The sequence below is a fragment of the Myripristis murdjan genome, chromosome 11 (genome assembly GCF_902150065.1).
Source record: "Myripristis murdjan chromosome 11, fMyrMur1.1, whole genome shotgun sequence".
Taxonomy (NCBI): domain Eukaryota; kingdom Metazoa; phylum Chordata; class Actinopteri; order Holocentriformes; family Holocentridae; genus Myripristis; species Myripristis murdjan.
In genome coordinates, this window is record NC_043990.1 from 2,163,850 (window position 1) to 2,181,214 (window position 17,365).

The 17,365-nt window shown below is 42.5% G+C and overlaps 2 protein-coding genes across 2 annotated transcripts; one reads left to right on the top strand and one right to left on the bottom strand.

The window, feature by feature from the left end:
• Nucleotides 1-261: 261 nt before the first annotated feature.
• On the bottom strand, nucleotides 262-6,145 carry LOC115367876 (immunoglobulin kappa light chain-like). The gene is made up of 5 exons (XM_030063837.1): nucleotides 6,094-6,145; nucleotides 5,577-5,877; nucleotides 3,910-3,920; nucleotides 3,201-3,332; nucleotides 262-675 (listed from the first exon to the last, which is right to left on the bottom strand). The coding sequence occupies exons 1-5, from the start codon at nucleotides 6,143-6,145 to the stop codon at nucleotides 347-349; spliced, it is 825 nt and encodes a 274-aa protein (XP_029919697.1). The 3' UTR covers nucleotides 262-346.
• A 1,490-nt stretch (nucleotides 6,146-7,635) lies between these two features.
• Nucleotides 7,636-15,089, top strand: LOC115367877 (uncharacterized; the record flags this gene model as incomplete). Its single annotated transcript, XM_030063839.1, has 4 exons — nucleotides 7,636-7,687; nucleotides 7,795-8,122; nucleotides 11,741-11,927; nucleotides 14,838-15,089. Coding segments are annotated over exons 1-4 (819 nt in total), but the record flags the coding sequence as incomplete, so codon positions are not given.
• Between the last annotated feature and the right edge of the window lie 2,276 nt (nucleotides 15,090-17,365).

A 17,365-nucleotide genomic window follows, 5' to 3' on the forward strand; every position in this document is an offset into this window, starting at 1 on the left:
GCTTTCCTGAAGTTTGACACCCTCATTTACATTTTGAAATCTTACAGTATGTGTGCCAGCTGAACCTAAAATCCACTCATCCATCCCCATGCTTTAATATCAGTGTTTATCAGGAAAAAGGACACAACGTATTTAAAAAAGATAAAAAGATGGTAAAAAGATTTTTTTTTATTATCATTATTTTAACATATATAGAATATCTGCATTACAGCAAGAAAAATAAATGATTATTTCAAGATATATTAGAGAAACAGAGAGAGAGAGAGAGAGAGACATGAGGCAGAGTGCAGAGTGAGAGCAGCTGCAGAGTGAAACCAGTAGCAGGAGTCCCAGTGAGTCAGGTCAGTTACTGGGGACACTGGTCTCTCCTCAGTGTCTCGGCCTGCAGAGCCTGGGAGCCCTGGGTGGCCTCACAGGTGACAGAGCCCAGCTTCCTCCACTGGTCTGCAGTGAGCCTCAGGGTGCTGCTCCAGCTGTAGAGGCCGTCCTTCTCCAGCACCCCGGGGCTCCTGCTCTGCTCCCAGCTGCTGCTGCTGCTGCTGCTGCCGTCCACCTTCCAGGCCAGCCTCCAGTCTGAGGGGAAGCCCTTGTTGGCCAGACACATGAGCGTGGCCCTCCCCTGCTGCAGCTCCTCGCTGGAGGGGGGCAGCACCGTCAGGGTGGGAGGGGCGTCACCTAGGAGACACCAATCAGCTTAGAGGGCGGGAAATAAGCAGCTGGCAGTCAGTCAGCGGGCGGTTGGACACCTTTACTGTGTGAGAGTCCATTTTCCCCTTTAAGGACTTTCTGTCAGATGGTTTTTCTGCTCCAGCAGTCACTCACTCACACCCTGTTTCACTTCCCTTTAAGAAGCCTCTCATGCACATCAGCACAGAAAGAGTCCTCATATGAACACAAATACATCAATACACATAACAGATAAAAATGAAAATGATTTGGCTGCTCCATAAAAATTATCACACATCAATAATGGCGTGTGTCCTTAAATATTTTAAAGAATAGAAATAAAATCTAATTTTTACAGTTTAAATAATTTACTGATTTGTCAGCATTAATTATTATTATTATTTTTTGTTAAAAGTCAAAGTAAATGCACAATACATTGTCTGTTTTAAAGAAATCTGAACAAGAGCATCTATAACTGAGATAAATGTTTGTTGAGCATTTTCAGCCATAATGATTTTCAAGCAATATTATTCTGTTCATCAAAACTGATTTCAGCCAGCAAACAAATTATTTTCATCCCATATGTGAAAAAAAATATGAGATGAAATTAAGAATGAGAAATTTGGCTACATTTTAAGATTTTAATCTTAATCCCCACTCTGTTCAAATTAGTTTTCATTCAGCTTCACATGTCATGTAAAAATACTAAATTAAAATCAATATGGTCAAACAGTCTGAAGGAACCAAAGCTTTGCATTCAACTGTTCTAACTTTGAAGCTGGTCAGTTTTAATCATTTTTCACAATTTACAATGAAAAGTCTTAAGAAGTAATGAGTCAAACTATGTGGTTAAGGAGAAAAACAGGCAAGAAAAAACAGTGACTATAAGTGATGGAAATTAACAAAATACATGTTAAAACCAACCACTAACACTCACACAGAAGAATAAAAGTAACCCAGCAGCAGTAACACATTACATGATATTTAATATTTGTGCAGAAACTTACTTCCAACATCCAGTCTGGTTCCTCCACCAAAAGTCCACCACAGTGATACAAACTCATTGAGCCGCCGTACAAAAACCTCTGACTGTAGAGAGACACGGCTCTCTCACTTTGTCAGAGAAAGCAACAACTACAAGCCCTCAAGATGCCACTTTAAAGAAATAATCTGGAATCAATGCTTTCTCTTCTGGTTGTAATGAACTTCATTTTAATAAACTTAAAATTTCCTCAAATTAAAGAAATTTAACCGATCATTTGGATTCAGTTTTTCAAAGTCTCCTCTGATTTCACTACTTTGAGATCACTGTTCGCTTAAAATCAGATATTAACATGAAAAGTCAAGTATGGCAGTTTGTTTCATGAAGCGCAAATAATATGAAAAAGTATAAGAACATGAAATAATTAAACTTACTTCCAACATCCAGTCTGGTTCCTCCACCAAAAGTGTACCACAGTGATACAAACTCATTGAGCCGCCGTACAAAAACCTCTGACTGTAGAGAGACACGGCTCTCTCACTTTGAAAACAACAAACTCACTGAGATCAGCCTCAGGTTTGAAAACTTAATAACAAATGACTGACATATCATCACTAGCCATCAAACTATGTCAAAAATTATCATTATTGATTACATATATTTTTGAAAATATATTTAATTTTTGGCAGTGAAATTGTTTTCATTACCAGTAAAATAAAACATGACAGTTAACATTCTTGGAGAAAACATGCATGTATCAACCGAAAACTACATGACATAACTTTGATCATTTTTAAAACTACAGCTTGAGGCTTTACAACCTGGGTTGCCATGGTAACTGTTGCCACAGAACTAACCTGCTGTGGAGCAGGTTTTGTCCAGGCTCACTGACCCAAACCTGTAAACCATCCACCCATTCAGCTGCTTCCCTACAGGATCCCAGTGTGGACAAAAATGCTGCATTCAAATGAAAGCGTCAGTCGACCTGCCGTACAGATTGTGCTGTTCACATGGAGACGTGTGTGCAGACCTGCAGAAGCACTTTGCTCTCCATCAGTTATTATATCAGAGATGGATGTTTTGGCAGCACTGTACGGCGCTGTATGCCTCCTTAACATCGGCAGACAGGAAGTCCAAGGTCTCATCCCCTCTAATGTTGCAGGTCACGTTCTGGATGAAGTTCTTCAGGGTCTTGCAGCTTTTGACATGATTCAAATCTCCATTTATTATGAGGAGTGCGCTGGGATGCCGTGTCTGAAGGTCCGCTACGGTGGACTGAGTGACATCACCACTGCCGACGGTGAAACGTACACAAGGAAAACAATGGCGGCTGAAAACACCCGAGGCAGATAGTTTGGCCTCAACCCCACAGCCAGCAGCTGAACATCAGACATACAGATGTTTCCATATCAACATGCTCTGGATTGGACCACCTGGAGCCCACTGGCAGTAAAACAGGGCTTCTTGTAAACTTTATGGTGTAACGTCTCGCCCTGTTTCCCAACTTACGTCTTTCTTTTATCATTCAATGTTTTATTGTTGAAATCCTTACCTCTCCTCTCCTTTCTGACAACTTGACTTCCTGCCCTGTGTGTGTTCGCTCCACTGTGATTATGCTGCCACGCCCTGATGAGTTTCACCTCTGTCCCATTACTTAGTGTATTTAGTCTCTGTGTTCCCTTCACTTTGAGGCAGTCAGTCTTTGAATACTGTGTCAGTCACACCAGCTTTATCTGTACTGTGTTATTCTCTCAGTGTATTTTTGACCTGGCTTTAGTCATGGCCTTGCCAGACTCTGTTTCCCTGATGTTCTGCCTGTCAACCTGTGTGATGAACATCTGCAAGTAAACACTGTTGGCTGACTTTGCTGAGTCATGTAACTGAGTCCTTGCCTGCCATCAGTCTAGTCGCTATAAGGAAAATCCTGCTGACAAAAGGAATAGAAAATGAAAATATATACATTATAAGTAAAGATCAATGTAATCCCACAAATAAACCTATTTACTATGGCTTTTATTGTTTATATCCCTGTTTTTGTATTGCTGCTTGTCATACTGTATTTATATTTTCAATGTCCTAGTCCTTGATGAATTACTTTTCCTGCTGCAGTGATCTAATTTTGCTTCAGGGATCAATATTTTTTATCCTATTTAACCGTGTCTGGATCTGTCCATACGACATGTGATGTCTTTCATATGAACCCGCTCATGAATATATTAGAAAAACCTGGTTTGATGGAGCAAGTTGACAATGACCCTCACACTCCAGAGGCCTGTATCACGAAGCGGGATTGTTAGCGAGATAACTTCAGGCTCAACTCCGGATTTTCTGTATCACAAAGCTGGTTCACCTCTGATCGGGATAGAAAACCTGTCCTAATCCTATCCTGAAAGCTAGCCTGCTCCGGGGCAGGCTAACTTTCAGGATAGGATTGAATCCTACATAAAGCACCGCCCCCTGGCCAATCAGCTGTATGCCAAACCGTGGCCTGTCCAATCATTGAGGATCCCGGAGAGCATTACGGCGTGAAAGAATTTTCCTTGACCGATGAAACACGTTAGATTTTGCCGACAACTCTCTGTATGAGAGAGAGGCTGTGATGCTGATGTGAAGCAGCACTTCAGCCTGGCTAACAGCTGCCTGCTATACACAGCTGACACTCTGTAGGAGAGGAAAACACACATGAGAGATCATTAAAGGAAATTTGATAATTAAAAGCATTTTTAGAGGCGTTTCACAACATTTTAGGGACATTTAAAATGGCACAATTAATTAGTTCTAAATATTTTTGGGGGGCAAATTATTCCTGTGTGAGAGAATGGGCCTGATTGACAGCTGAGGGGAATTACACCCGGGGGAATTCAACTATACCGGTCATACACGCAACACATCTGTGCAGTACAGTGCAGTGCAGTGCAGTGCATGGGTTTCAGCGTCAGATGTGGACTTGAGCCACTGATGTGTAATTTGCGCATTTATGCAGTCGGCAACTCGTTGCCAAGCATTCCGCCTTCTCTTGGCGGCAGCCGCGGTGTTCGATTTAGTGTGTAAATGTTGTTTTCCTCCTCATACTTTTCCAGTAGGCTATAATACGCTGCTCCTCCGCCGTGACATACGCTGTGCTTTTTCCCCTTGTGGTTCATGTTTGTGATTGGTCTGCTGCCTCAGACTCCGCCCCTTACACGTGCGCGTTCACGGCTCTTGATGAGGCAAACCTGGATCGAGTGAGCGAGTTGATGACCAGCGTCGTGATACCGGTTATCCCTGATCACCAGGATCTCGATTAGTGTAGACGGATAGGACTAGCTAATCCAGCGAAAACTAAGCTTGCTTCGTGATACAGGCCTCTGGTTTTCCGTGATCATGTTTGTTAGGTTTTGTGAGGCCAGCTGATGAGACGAGTTTGACTGATTGAACAAGAATCAACATCTCTCCTTCAAAGCTGATATCAAATTAAACTCACAGGAAGAAGCTGACATCAGATCTGTGTTAGGGTTAGGTTTGACTGAAGAATACTCAGTATGTCTGAACTTAAATATAGTTTCCAACCTGTGCAATTCAGCGCCACAAAAACATTTTTGGGGGTATCTGTAGATCCAATGAGTTGAAAAACACGCAGGTTGTTTGAAGAACTAACATAGAATGTGTAAATGCTTTTAACATAAAAAAATAAATTCTTTGTTCAGTTGATAAAAGTTTTGTGCAGCGTGTTTGAGTTATTTTCTGATGTCTGAAAAGTATTTCTGAATACAAAAACAAATAAAAGAGTAAAACGCGACATTTGACGTTAAATTACACACTCCACTTCTGTTCACCTCTGACTTTGTGTCTTTTTCACAAAGTCTCTAGTGTTTTACCATCTCTGCAGCTGTTGAGTCAGATCAGTTCCTTTCCAGCTGAGGGAGGTTTTTGTATGATGTTGTTTCACTGTGTGTACGGGGTGTAACCCTGCTGACAGTAGTAAACTCCTGAATCTTCAGCCTGGACTCCACTGATGGTCAGAGTGAAGTCAGTCCCAGATCCACTTCCACTAAAACGACTAGAAACTCCAGACTGAAGGGTTGTGGCATAATAAATCAGGAGTTTAGGAGCTTCTCCAGGTTTCTGAAGATACCAGGCGAGATAGCTACCAACACCTGAACTGGCTTTACATCTGATAGAGACAGTCTGTCCTGGACTAACAGACTGAGATCCAGGAGACTGAGTCACAGTGATTTCTCCTGATGAATCTGGAAAATATCCAAAAGAGCAGAAGGGTTATTGAGACAAATACAGCTTGGAGAAAGATGATGAATATGAAAACAGAAGAGGAGGATTTCTTTAACATGGAGAACAGATGGAAGAAGGTGAATGCTGCTGGTCTCAGTGTTTCTCCATCACAGCAGAAGATGATTGTGGTAAAGCTGGTTGCATCCTGAAGCCAAGTTTTCAGAAGAGAGTCTCACCCTGAACAAGGAGCCCCAGGGTGCCCAGCAGGAGAATCTGTGACATCATCATTGTGCTGCCGGCGTGTCAGTGGCTCTGAAAGGCCTGGACAGCCACTGATCAACACTGGCCTCTTAACGGGTGGAGAGCTGAGAGGCAGGACACATATGCAAACACACACACACACACACACACACACACACAGACGCACACACACACTATTTGAATGATCCTCCAGGGAACAGCGGACCCCCAAAACCTTGCTGAGAAGATAGAGGTGACTGTGAATAACAAAGGTCTTTCACATCTGAGCGGCAACAGAGAAAAACTGCTGAAGACAAGTGACTCATGACGAGGATAATGTGTTGAGAAACACCATGGTGAGAAGCTGGAATAGTGACTCCAACGCTGAAGGAACGGCTGGAGAAGCAGCTTGATTTAGGACATGGAGGATTTGCCGTCAGTGTGAATGGAACCAGGGGCAGGTAGCTAGGTGAGCGCTTTCTGAGCTGAAGAGCAGATCAGAAAGAGCAGGAATCTCAGATCTTTAAAGGGAGAGGCAGTTTCCCAGGCTTTCAAATGGACTGAGAGACGGATACATCTGATGAATAAACATGAGGTGGGTGGGTTTGATTGGTCTCTGTCCATTTCAGTGAGAAGACCAGAACATCGTGAGGAGAACAACAGGTGGAATATGCAGGGGGAAGCAGACAGGTGGAACTCTATGGTTGAGGCTCTGAATATGGAAGATGTGAGAAAAGTGAAGGAGGCCAGCAGAAACTTGGCTTGAGTGTGTGGGCGTTATGTGGGTGGTGTCAACCTCAGGGAATAATGTTGATAGAAATGGAGAGAAGAACCAGTGTTGAGAGAAAGATGATGGGAAGGCAAAAGGGACTCCTGATGTTGGAGGCCTCTATAGAGCAGAGACATTTTGGGACGTCTGGATGAGGCTTGGAGCAGCAGTCAGCTGCTTGGAGAAGAAGCTGATGCCCCTGAAGCATCAGGCTTTAAGGAGTTTCTGTCAGATGGTTTTTATACTCCAGCAGTCACTCACTCACACACTGTTTCACTTCCCTTTAAGAAGCCTCTCATGCACATCAGCACGCAAACATGATATGATCTGAAATACTTTACATTACACTGGAAATAAATATTTTTTAAATTTTTCCCCCACATAAGTTCACATACAGCCTATTACTTTATGTAAAGAGCTGGAAGTTAAAATGTACTGAAAAATATATTTTTTTTTTACTATTCTAGAAGAAAATTGTGTTTGATTACTTTGAGAGCTCAGTGCAAATGTACATTAATATATTGGCTGGAACATGAAACATTGAGGTACTATACGCAATTATGAATGAATCAATTTACAAACATCCTGATGAGAGTAATGTGTGTCCCTGTTGGAGTGGGTCAGAGCATTTCCATAGAGAGCCACTTTGCATCAGCAGCACCATGCTCCAGTGCTCTGGGAGAGTTTATAGTCCTGAGAGTTGAAGACTGGATGACTGACAGCTGTCCTTCATGACAACAGAAGCCCCAGAAATCCTCCTCATCCAAACATGACTTTGAGCTCCATCCTCATCTGGACTCTCCTCTGCTGCTGCTTGACAGGTAAAGTCCAGAGAATCAAAGTCCTCTCCTCTATGAAGATCCGTCCCTCTGAAATGAAGCGGAGAAAAGCATGACGCTGCTTTGTGTTTTTGTCTGTGTGTCCTCAGAGTCCAGAGGCCAGGTCACAGTGACTCAGCCTGGAGCAGTGAGGGCTGCTCCGGGAGCCTCCGTCACCATCACATGTAAAACCAGCCAGGATGTTTATGTTTGGAACAGCAAACACATTTTAGCCTGGCACCAACAGAAAGATGGAGAAACTCCTGAACTCCTCATTTACTATGCTAATGCTCGAGCATCAGGGATTCCAGATCGTTTTACAGGCAGTGGATCAGGGAGTGACTTCACTCTGACCATCAGTGGAGTCCAGGCTGAAGATGCAGCAGTTTACTACTGTCAGAGTCAACATTATATCAACAGTCAGTATCTGTTCACACAGTGAAAAAGCATTGTACAAAAACCTCCCTCAGCTGGAGAGGAACTGATCTGACTCAACAGCTGCAGAGACACTAAAACGCTAGAGCAGGGGTTCTCAAACTTTTTTGGCCCAGGGACCCCCTGGAGGGGTCAAAAATTTCCGTGGACCCCCTGACACTCGCAACACCGATAAGCATAATACTTATAACCACATTTGTACTCTTAGCAGCATTAGCACATAGCCTCATCCAAGGGCGTAGGTTTGTTTGGGTGGGGACGTAAAAGCGCTCCAAGGCGGCGCCCCTGAAAGTTGATGTTTTTTGCATTTATGACTGCAATTTCATGTCATGTAGAGCTGATCAAATAAACAAGCAAACGATCATAATCAGAAAAAATAAAAACTACCGTAATTTCCGGACTATTGAGCGCACCTGAATATAAGACGCACCAACTAAATTTAAAAAGAAAAAAGAGTTTGTACATATATAGGCCGCACCTCTTTATAAGCCGCAGGTGTCCACGTTGTAACATGAGATATTTACACAGAAAGATGGTACACAGAAAGATTTTTTTTAAATTTTTACTTAAATAAATGCTTTTTTCCGAGCAGCGCCTGTAACACGGCAGTACAGCGACAGTAAAACGGCAGTAACACGGCTGGTTAAAAAAATAACCAGCCTACCAGCCGTAGGCTTTTTGCCTACCAGAAAAGTCATTGATCGCTATCTTCATCTTCCTCCTGCGCACTAAAACCACTGAAGTCCTCTTCTTCAGTGTCGGAATTGAATAGCCTCAGAATGACTTCATCACACACTTTCCCAGTCTCTCTTTCGTTGTCTCTCTCAATGTCACTTTCGTTTCGAGGCGAATTTGTGCTTGTGCTGTCCTCTTCATCACGCAACTTAAAAGCTGCAGCATGCATTTCTTCGTGTGTTTTCCATGATGAGGGTGTGTGCATCTATGGTGTGCATGATGCGCAAAATGACTGTTCAAAACACAATCAAACTAGTGTCTTCCTCAGCGCATCAGCTCTTCCACTTGTCTGTCTTGCTCTTGCGAGTCCTGCTAGAGCGCCCCCTGGAGGCCGTTAGCCCGTAAAAATCTATAGATTAGCCGCATCGTTGTTTAAGCCGCAGGGTTCAAAGCGTGTGAAAAAAGTAGCGGCTTATAGTCCGGAAATTACGGTAGTAAGGGATTGACATTAATGTTTATACTGCATATATGAATATCTATACTGACTACAAGTATTTAATAATTCTGTAATGTTGTAAGTTAAAGGCAACTAAAGAAAGACAAGCTGGCAATTTAACTGAGTTCTTGTCTTTAGTGCAACTGTGCATCATACAGTACATCAACAACACCGTACAGAAACATAAATAAAATAAATGTTTGACACTACCTAAGTACAAACAGATTAGTGTCCATTGCCTTGCTCTTATTTGGGGAAAAAAAAATCTCTGTTGTTGAGGCTCTACAGTTCTATAAGCTTGACATTTTAAATTATGGTTAGTAAAAATGGATAATTCCTGCTTCCCTAGAGACAACAGGCCAATGTGCCTGATAAAAGCTCTCATGTCAAAGAAGCTGAAGTATTGTTCTAACTGCCACCTGATAAAATAAACAGTGAAGAAATCAGTCCGTGTGCGTAGCTGCTGGCCAACCAGCCAAACAAACTCTGCTGTGCGCGTCCTCCGTGCTTTTTTACAACCACATGGAGTGACAGAGGGGACGGCCAATCATGCATTAGCAAGAAACGGCATAAGCCAATCGATGAGCGATATTAGGTTAGAGGCGGGACTTCTAGCGGAGACCTGCTGTTAACCCTTTGTGTACCATAGAATTGACTAGACACTGATGGACTTGAGTGTTTGTTGTTGCTGTTATTTGTGAAGCCGTGCGAGCGCCTGTGAGGTGTCATATCAGATTGCCTTATTTGTAATCACATGAGTAAGCTCCCCAAATCAATCATGGGATTGATTTGGGGATCATTGTCAACTTTTGTTGATCATTGTCAGCCAAATAGATGTTAGAGCCGAAAAATTCTGTTCATCAAAACTGATTTCAACCAGCAAACACACACAGTAATTTATCAAATTGTTTTCATCACATATGTGAAAAAATATGAGATGAAATAAAAACAAAAAAATCTGTAATTTGACTACACTTTCAGATTTTAATCTTAAGCCCCACTCTGTTCAAATTAGTTTTCATTCAGCTTCACATGTTATGTAAAAATACTCAATTAAAATCAATTTGGTCAAACAGTCTGGAGGAACAAAAGCTTTGCATTCAACTATTCTAACTTTCAACCTAGTCAGTTTTAAACATTTTTCACAATTTATAATGAAAAATCTAAAGAAGTACTGAGTCAAACTAAGTGGTTAAGGAGAAAAACAGGTAAGAAAAAACAGTGACTATAAGTGTTGGAAATTAACAAAATACATGTTAAAACCAGCCACTAACACTCACACAGAAGAATAAAAGTAACCCAACAGCAGCAACACATTACATGATATTTAATATTTGTGCAGAAACTTACTTCCAAACTCCAGTCTGGTTCCTCCACCAAAAGTCCACCACAGTGATACAAACTCATTGAGCCGCCGTACAAAAACCTCTGACTGTAGAGAGACACGGCTCTCTCACTTTGTCAGAGAAAGCAACAACTACAAGCCCTCAAGATGCCACTTTAAAGAAATAATATGGAATAAATGCCTTCTCTTCTGTTTCTAATGAACTTCATTTTAATAAAGTTAAAATGACCTTAAATTAAAGAAATTTGATCGATCATTTGGATTCAGTTTTTCAAAATCTCCTCTGATTTCACTACTTAGAGATCAGTGTTGGTTTAAAATCGGATATTAACATGAAAAGTCAAGCATGGCAGTTTGTTACATGAAGTGCAAATAATATGAAAAAATAAATATTTTTCTCATGGATTGGTTAGAACATGAAATAATTAAACTTACTTCCAACATCCAGTCTGGTTCCTCCACCAAAAGTGTCCCACAGTGATACAAACTCATTGAGCCGCCGTACAAAAACCTCTGACTGTAGAGAGACACGGCTCTCTCACTTTGAAAACAACAAACTCACTGAGATCAGCCATCAAACTATGCCAAAAATTAAAAATATCAATATTGATCACATTATTTTTAATATGTTTTGTCAGTGAAACTGATTTTTTCACCAGTGAAATAAAACACATTAATTTTTCTCATATAGCCATTTTCATCATTTTCATCATTCACAATTATAAAGTAGTACTGAGGCCAATAAAACAGATGACAATGGACATGCCTGATGTTTACATCAAGAGAAGACGGCATTTGACTTAACTGAGAGTTTTTTTAATCTACAGTGTTGGGGCTCAACAATCTGGGTTGCCATGGCAACTGTTGCCACATCGCTAAGTCATGAGTCATCATTCCTACAGGATCCTGGTGTGGACAAAATTACTGCATTCATATGAAAGTGACAGTGGAGCTGACATACAGTGTGTGCTGTTCAGAGGGCGACGTGTGTACAGACCAGCAGAATCACTTTGCAGGTTTTATATATGATATGATGATATATATGATATAATGAATTATCATGGAAAGCAAAGTCCCACAGCTTTTCCATGTGGAATGGAGCCAGGAGCGACAACATCATCTTCTCAGTGGATGACGAGAGAATCCCTCGCTTTGTGGAAGAACCTGTGAGAAGGCTGGGCGGGCTTTACACAGCTGACCTCTCTGAAAAGAACATGGCCTCAGCTGTTTCAATCCAACTCATGGACGGCCTGCACAAGATCGACCAATGCTTCCTGTCAGGGAAATTCAAGGTCTGGTTTTACCAGTTTACATTATACTATCGCCTGATGTGGCCCTTGTAAACACAAGATAATCTATCTGACAATAAATGTGTAAAATGAAAATATGTACAATATTTGTTTAAGTAATAATAAAATCAATTAATTTTATTTCATCCTAAAATATCCGATCTGGATCTGGCCATGTGGCATGTGATTGGCTGTTTCTTTCAAACTCTAACAATGATAATAAAAGAGACAAATAGTTATTTTTTATTTAACAGAATCTCTGTGAAAAGTAAAATTAAACTTATGAACTGAAAATGTATTCACTTCTAACTGTGTCTGTCTGACAAAGTTTCCATAGTGTTTTAGTGTCTCTGCAGCTGTTGAGTCAGATCAGTTCCTCTCCAGCTGAGGGAGGTTTCTGTACGACGTTGTTTCACTGTGTGAACGGGTAGCTGTAATAGTGCTGACAGTAGTAAACTCCTGCATCTTCAGCCTGGACTCCACTGATGGTCAGAGTGAAGTCAGTACCATACCCACTTCCACTAAAACGACTAGAAACTCCAGACTGACGGGTTTCAGTGTTATATATCAGGAGTTTAGGAGCTTCTCCAGGTTTCTGAAGGTACCACTGGAGGTCATTAGTAACACTTGAACTGGCTTTACATCTGATAGAGACAGTCTGTCCACGACTAGTAGTAAACTCCTGAATCTTCAGCCTGGACTCCACTGATGGTCAGAGTGAAGTCAGTCCCAGATTGACTTCCACTAAAACGACTTGAAACTCCAGATTGAAGGGTTGTGGCCTCATATATCAGGAGTTTAGGAGCTTCTCCAGGTTTCTGAAGGTACCAGGCAAGATCATCACTAACACCTGAACTGGCTTTACATCTGATAGAGACAGTCTGTCCTGGACTAACAGACTGAGATCCAGGAGACTGAGTCAGAGTGATTTCTCCTGATGAATCTGGAAAATATCCAAAAGAGCAGAAGGGTTATTGAGACAAATACAGCTTGGAGAAAGATGATGAATATGAAAACAGAAGAGGAGGATTTCTTTAACATGGAGAACAGATGGAAGAAGGTGAATGCTGCTGGTCTCAGTGTTTCTCCATCACAGCAGAAGATGATTGTGGTAAAGCTGGTTGCATCCTGAAGCCAAGTTTTCAGAAGAGAGTCTCACCCTGAACAAGGAGCCCCAGGGTGCCCAGCAGGAGAATCTGTGACATCATCATTGTGCTGCCGGCGTGTCAGTGGCTGTGAAAGGCCTGGACAGCCACTGATCAACACTGGCCTCTTAACGTGTGGAGAGCCGAGAGGCAGGACACATATGCAAACACACACAACGATTTGAATGATCCTCCAGGGAACAGCGGACCCCCAAAACCTTGCTGAGAAGATAGAGGTGACTGTGAATAACAAAGGTCTTTCACATCTGAGCGGAAACAGAGAAAAACTGCTGAAGACAAGTGACTCATGACGAGGATAATGTGTGGAGAAACACCATGGTGAGAAGCTGGAATAGTGACTCCAATGCTGAAGAAACGTCTGGAGAAGCAGCTTGATTTAGGACGTGGAGGATTTGCCGTCAGTGTGAATGGAACCAGGGGCAGGTAGCTAGGTGAGCGCTTTCTGAGCTGAAGAGCAGATCAGAAAGAGCAGGAATCTCAGATCTTTAAAGGGAGAGGCAGTTTGCCAGGCTTTCAGATGGACTGAGAGACGGATACATCTGATGAATAAACATGAGGTGGGTGGGTTTGATTGGTCTCTGTCCATTTCAGAGAGAAGACCAGAACATTGTGAGGAGAACAACAGGTGGAATATGCAGGGGGAAGCAGACAGGTGGAAGTCTATGGTTGAGGCTCTGAATATGGAAGATGTGAGAAAAGTGAAGGAGGCCAGTAGAAACTTGGCTTGAGTGTGTGGGCCTATGTGGGTGGTGTCAACCTCAGGGAATAATGTTGATAGAAATGGAGAGAAGAAGCAGTGTTGAGAGAAAGATGATGGGAAGGCAAAACGGACTCCTGATGTTGGAGGCCTCTATAGAGCAGAGACATTTTGGGCCGTCTGGATGAGGCTTGGAGCAGCAGTCAGCTGCTTGGAGAAGAAGCTGATGCTCCTGAAGCATCAGGCTTTAAGGAGTTTCTGTCAGATGGTTTTTCTGCTCCAGCAGTCACTCACTCACACACTGTTTCACTTCCCTTTAAGAAGCCTCTCATGCACATCAGCACACAAACATGATATGAGCTGACATTACACTGGAAATAAATAGAGCAGATATTTGACAATATTAAAAACTTCCTTTTGTATATCAGTTGACATATGTTACTTTATTTCAAGAAGATGTTGAAAGAGGAAAATATGATTTTTAACACATTTTCAAGTACAAAGTTTTTTTAAAGGGTCAAAGTAAAATTACATTTATAAAGACGGTTATTGTGTTAGCTTAGGGTTTTTTTGTTTTGTTTTTTGTTTTTTTTTTAGAAATTTGAAAAAGCAACTATGAGGCAGAATGTTAAAATGATATACACATCTAGAAACATCCTGATGAGAGCAACGTGTGTCCCTGTTGGAGTCGGTCAGAGCATTTCCATAGAGAGCCACTTTGCATCAGCAGCACCATGCTCCAGTGCTCTGGGAGAGTTTATAGTCCTGAGAGTTGAAGACTGGATGACTGACAGCTGTCCTTCATGACAACAGAAGCCCCAGAAATCCTCCTCATCCAAACATGACTTTGAGCTCCATCCTCATCTGGACTCTCCTCTGCTGCTGCTTGACAGGTAAAGTCCAGAGAATCAAAGTCCTCTCCTCTATGAAGATCCGTCCCTCTGAAATGAAGCGGAGAAAAGCATGACGCTGCTTTGTGTTTTTGTCTGTGTGTCCTCAGAGTCCAGAGGCCAGGTCACAGTGACTCAGCCTGGAGCAGTGAGGGCTGCTCTGGGAGCCTCCGTCTCCATCACATGTAAAACCAGCCAGGATGTTTATGCTGGGAGCTGTTTACACTGGTACCAAATGAAAGATGGAAAATCTCCTAAACTCCTTATTTACTATGCTGATAGTCGAGAATCAGGGATTCCAGATCGTTTTACAGGCAGTGGATCAGGGAGTGACTTCACTCTGACCATCAGTGGAGTCCAGGCTGAAGATGCAGCAGTTTACTACTGTCAGAGTTACCACAGTGGTGATGTGTTCACACAGTGAAAAAGCGTCGTACAAAAACCTCCCTCAGTCAGACTGAACAGAAACTGAAGTGACTGCTGCAGCTGGAAGCTACTGCAGGGACTGATACAGTTCACTGAGGAAACACACACACACACACACACACACACACAGTGGATTGGGTTGGTAGTAATTTAACATTTTGTTAATTTTAGTGTCACTAACAGCCACCTCCCACATCAAAAAGATGAAAGTTCCCCCAAATGCAGAGGACAGATGTTTCTGTTCGTGGTGTGATCTCTAACTGTCCTCACTGAAATCCTCCATTAAAACTCATGGTACTGAGCTCTGAGCTCCATGTGCCAATTGGCAAAAAAAAATTTGACTCAGAGTTGCTACACAGGACATCCAGAGGTGAAAGTGGGCCGGCACAGTCCAGTACTTTGTACCACAAAAAGATTCAGGGCCCTATCTTGTGCCACCCGCTATCCGCTGCCACTACCCGCTACCCGCAAATTGCGGATTTAGGAACTTCCGCTATCCCTAAACGGTATCTTGTGCCACCCGCTACCCGCTATCCCTTATGCCGACTGCATCATTTGCGCCTGGAGGTGCGTCGTGGGCGTGTTTCATGCGCTATCCCTAAAGTTGCTATCTTGCGCACACACTTTAGGGATAGCGGATTGCGGGTGGTCAGGACCACCCGCTATCCGCTATCCGCTATAAAGTTTGGGCTGTTAGGAGAGCGCGCCCAGGCGGCTTCAATGCGCGCCCCGACGGAGCCTCACCACACACACGGTCGGACTGATACCGGGACGCCGCCGGAATGGACTGAGTATATTACTCATATAGACTGTTTAGAGGAAAGACTGTTTTAATTGGACACTTACGCCAGCACGTTTTATTGTTTTATCATAAGCCAGCAGCTGTGCTATATTTTTATTTTTAATATTTTATTTGCCCAATCTACCTTGTCAATAAATTAGTTTACACATAGTTCCACCTCTGCCTCTTGTGTGTGTGTGACCCGGGGATTTTACTCAATCAGTACAACCTTGTGACACGTCCACTTGGACACATGTGGCTCCACCTCCGAATTAACTCGCCTATAATATAATATATAATATGTATATATATATAAAGCCAACTTGCTTTAGCCTCGGTAGAACCCCTGAGAAAATCTACCTCCCTCTCTCCATCGCGGGTTTAGGATTTAGGATTTAGGATAGCGCATCCTGCCCTTAAAGGCAATGGCACCTGGCACACTGATTGGTTTAACTGGCGTAACGCCCAAAACACGCCTATGCATAATATAGCGGGTAGCGCAGGTGTTTTGCGGATAGCGGGAGGTGCACAAGATAGCAACTTTTGCGGGGGAACGCCTCTTGTGTAACCCTAAATCCGCAAATAACAGGTTTAGGGAGTCTGGTGCAAGATAGGGCCATCAGTGGCAAAACAGTGGAAAGCAGCTGCCTGACAAAAAGTCGCCTTTATCCAACTTGTACACACATACAACCTGTATGATCACAGAGAGAAAACACATCTGCTAGTTCAACACAATCATGAGTAAAAACAGGCTGACACAACACACAGGTGAAACCACTGGGACAAACTGGCAAAGATTACAGAGAACTGACAGGGATTAATACTGCTGGGTTAGTTAGCAGATTAGATGATTGGAAGAAGAGCGGTGCAGAAAGGCGGAGCTGGACATGTGGAGACAGGTGAGCAGGTGAGGTGACAGATGACTGGATGAGGTTTGGTGCAGGAAGGTGGAGACAGGGGAGAGCAGGAGAGGTGAGGCAGATGACAGGACTGACACAAGGAGGGCTGGGAATACAGGAAGTGCAGGGAGACAAACACAACCAACAGACACAAAAGGCAAACACAAAAATAGAGTCAGGGGATGACAGGTGAACAAAGAGAAAGAGACAAAACTGATCCAAAACCAGGAGATGTGACACCCAGAGTCTTTTCACACATATGAAAACTCTTTAGCTTTAATACTTTAAAATGACAAGTATTATTTCTGCAAACAAATCAAACATCTTCATATTTTGTCAACACTGAGTGAGACGATGTCATGTTAATAATAAGATTTCAATGCATATTTTAGTGTAAACATAAGGAACATCCTGGTTACAATATTTTCTCACCATCTTAGTTGATCACACCTGATTTAAACTACTTTAACTACTTTAATTCGAATTCAGATTCCTTTACTGTCATTTCGACATTACATCAGAGATGCACTGTGAAACGAAAAAACGATGCATTGGGCACAATAGAAAGATTGGATAAACACC

Excerpts from the sequence above, each read along its gene's own strand:
- LOC115367876 (XM_030063837.1), bottom strand. The coding sequence starts at position 6,145 with ATGATGATGTCACAGATTCTCCTGCTGGGCACCCTGGGGCTCCTTGTT. Across the intron at positions 5,878-6,093 it reads CCTGGGGCTCCTTGTTCAGG|ATTCATCAGGAGAAATCACT; the intron begins GTGAGACTCTCT and ends GATATTTTCCAG. Across the intron at positions 676-3,200 it reads TGTCAGAAAGGAGAGGAGAG|GTGACGCCCCTCCCACCCTG; the intron begins GTAAGGATTTCA and ends GGTGTCTCCTAG.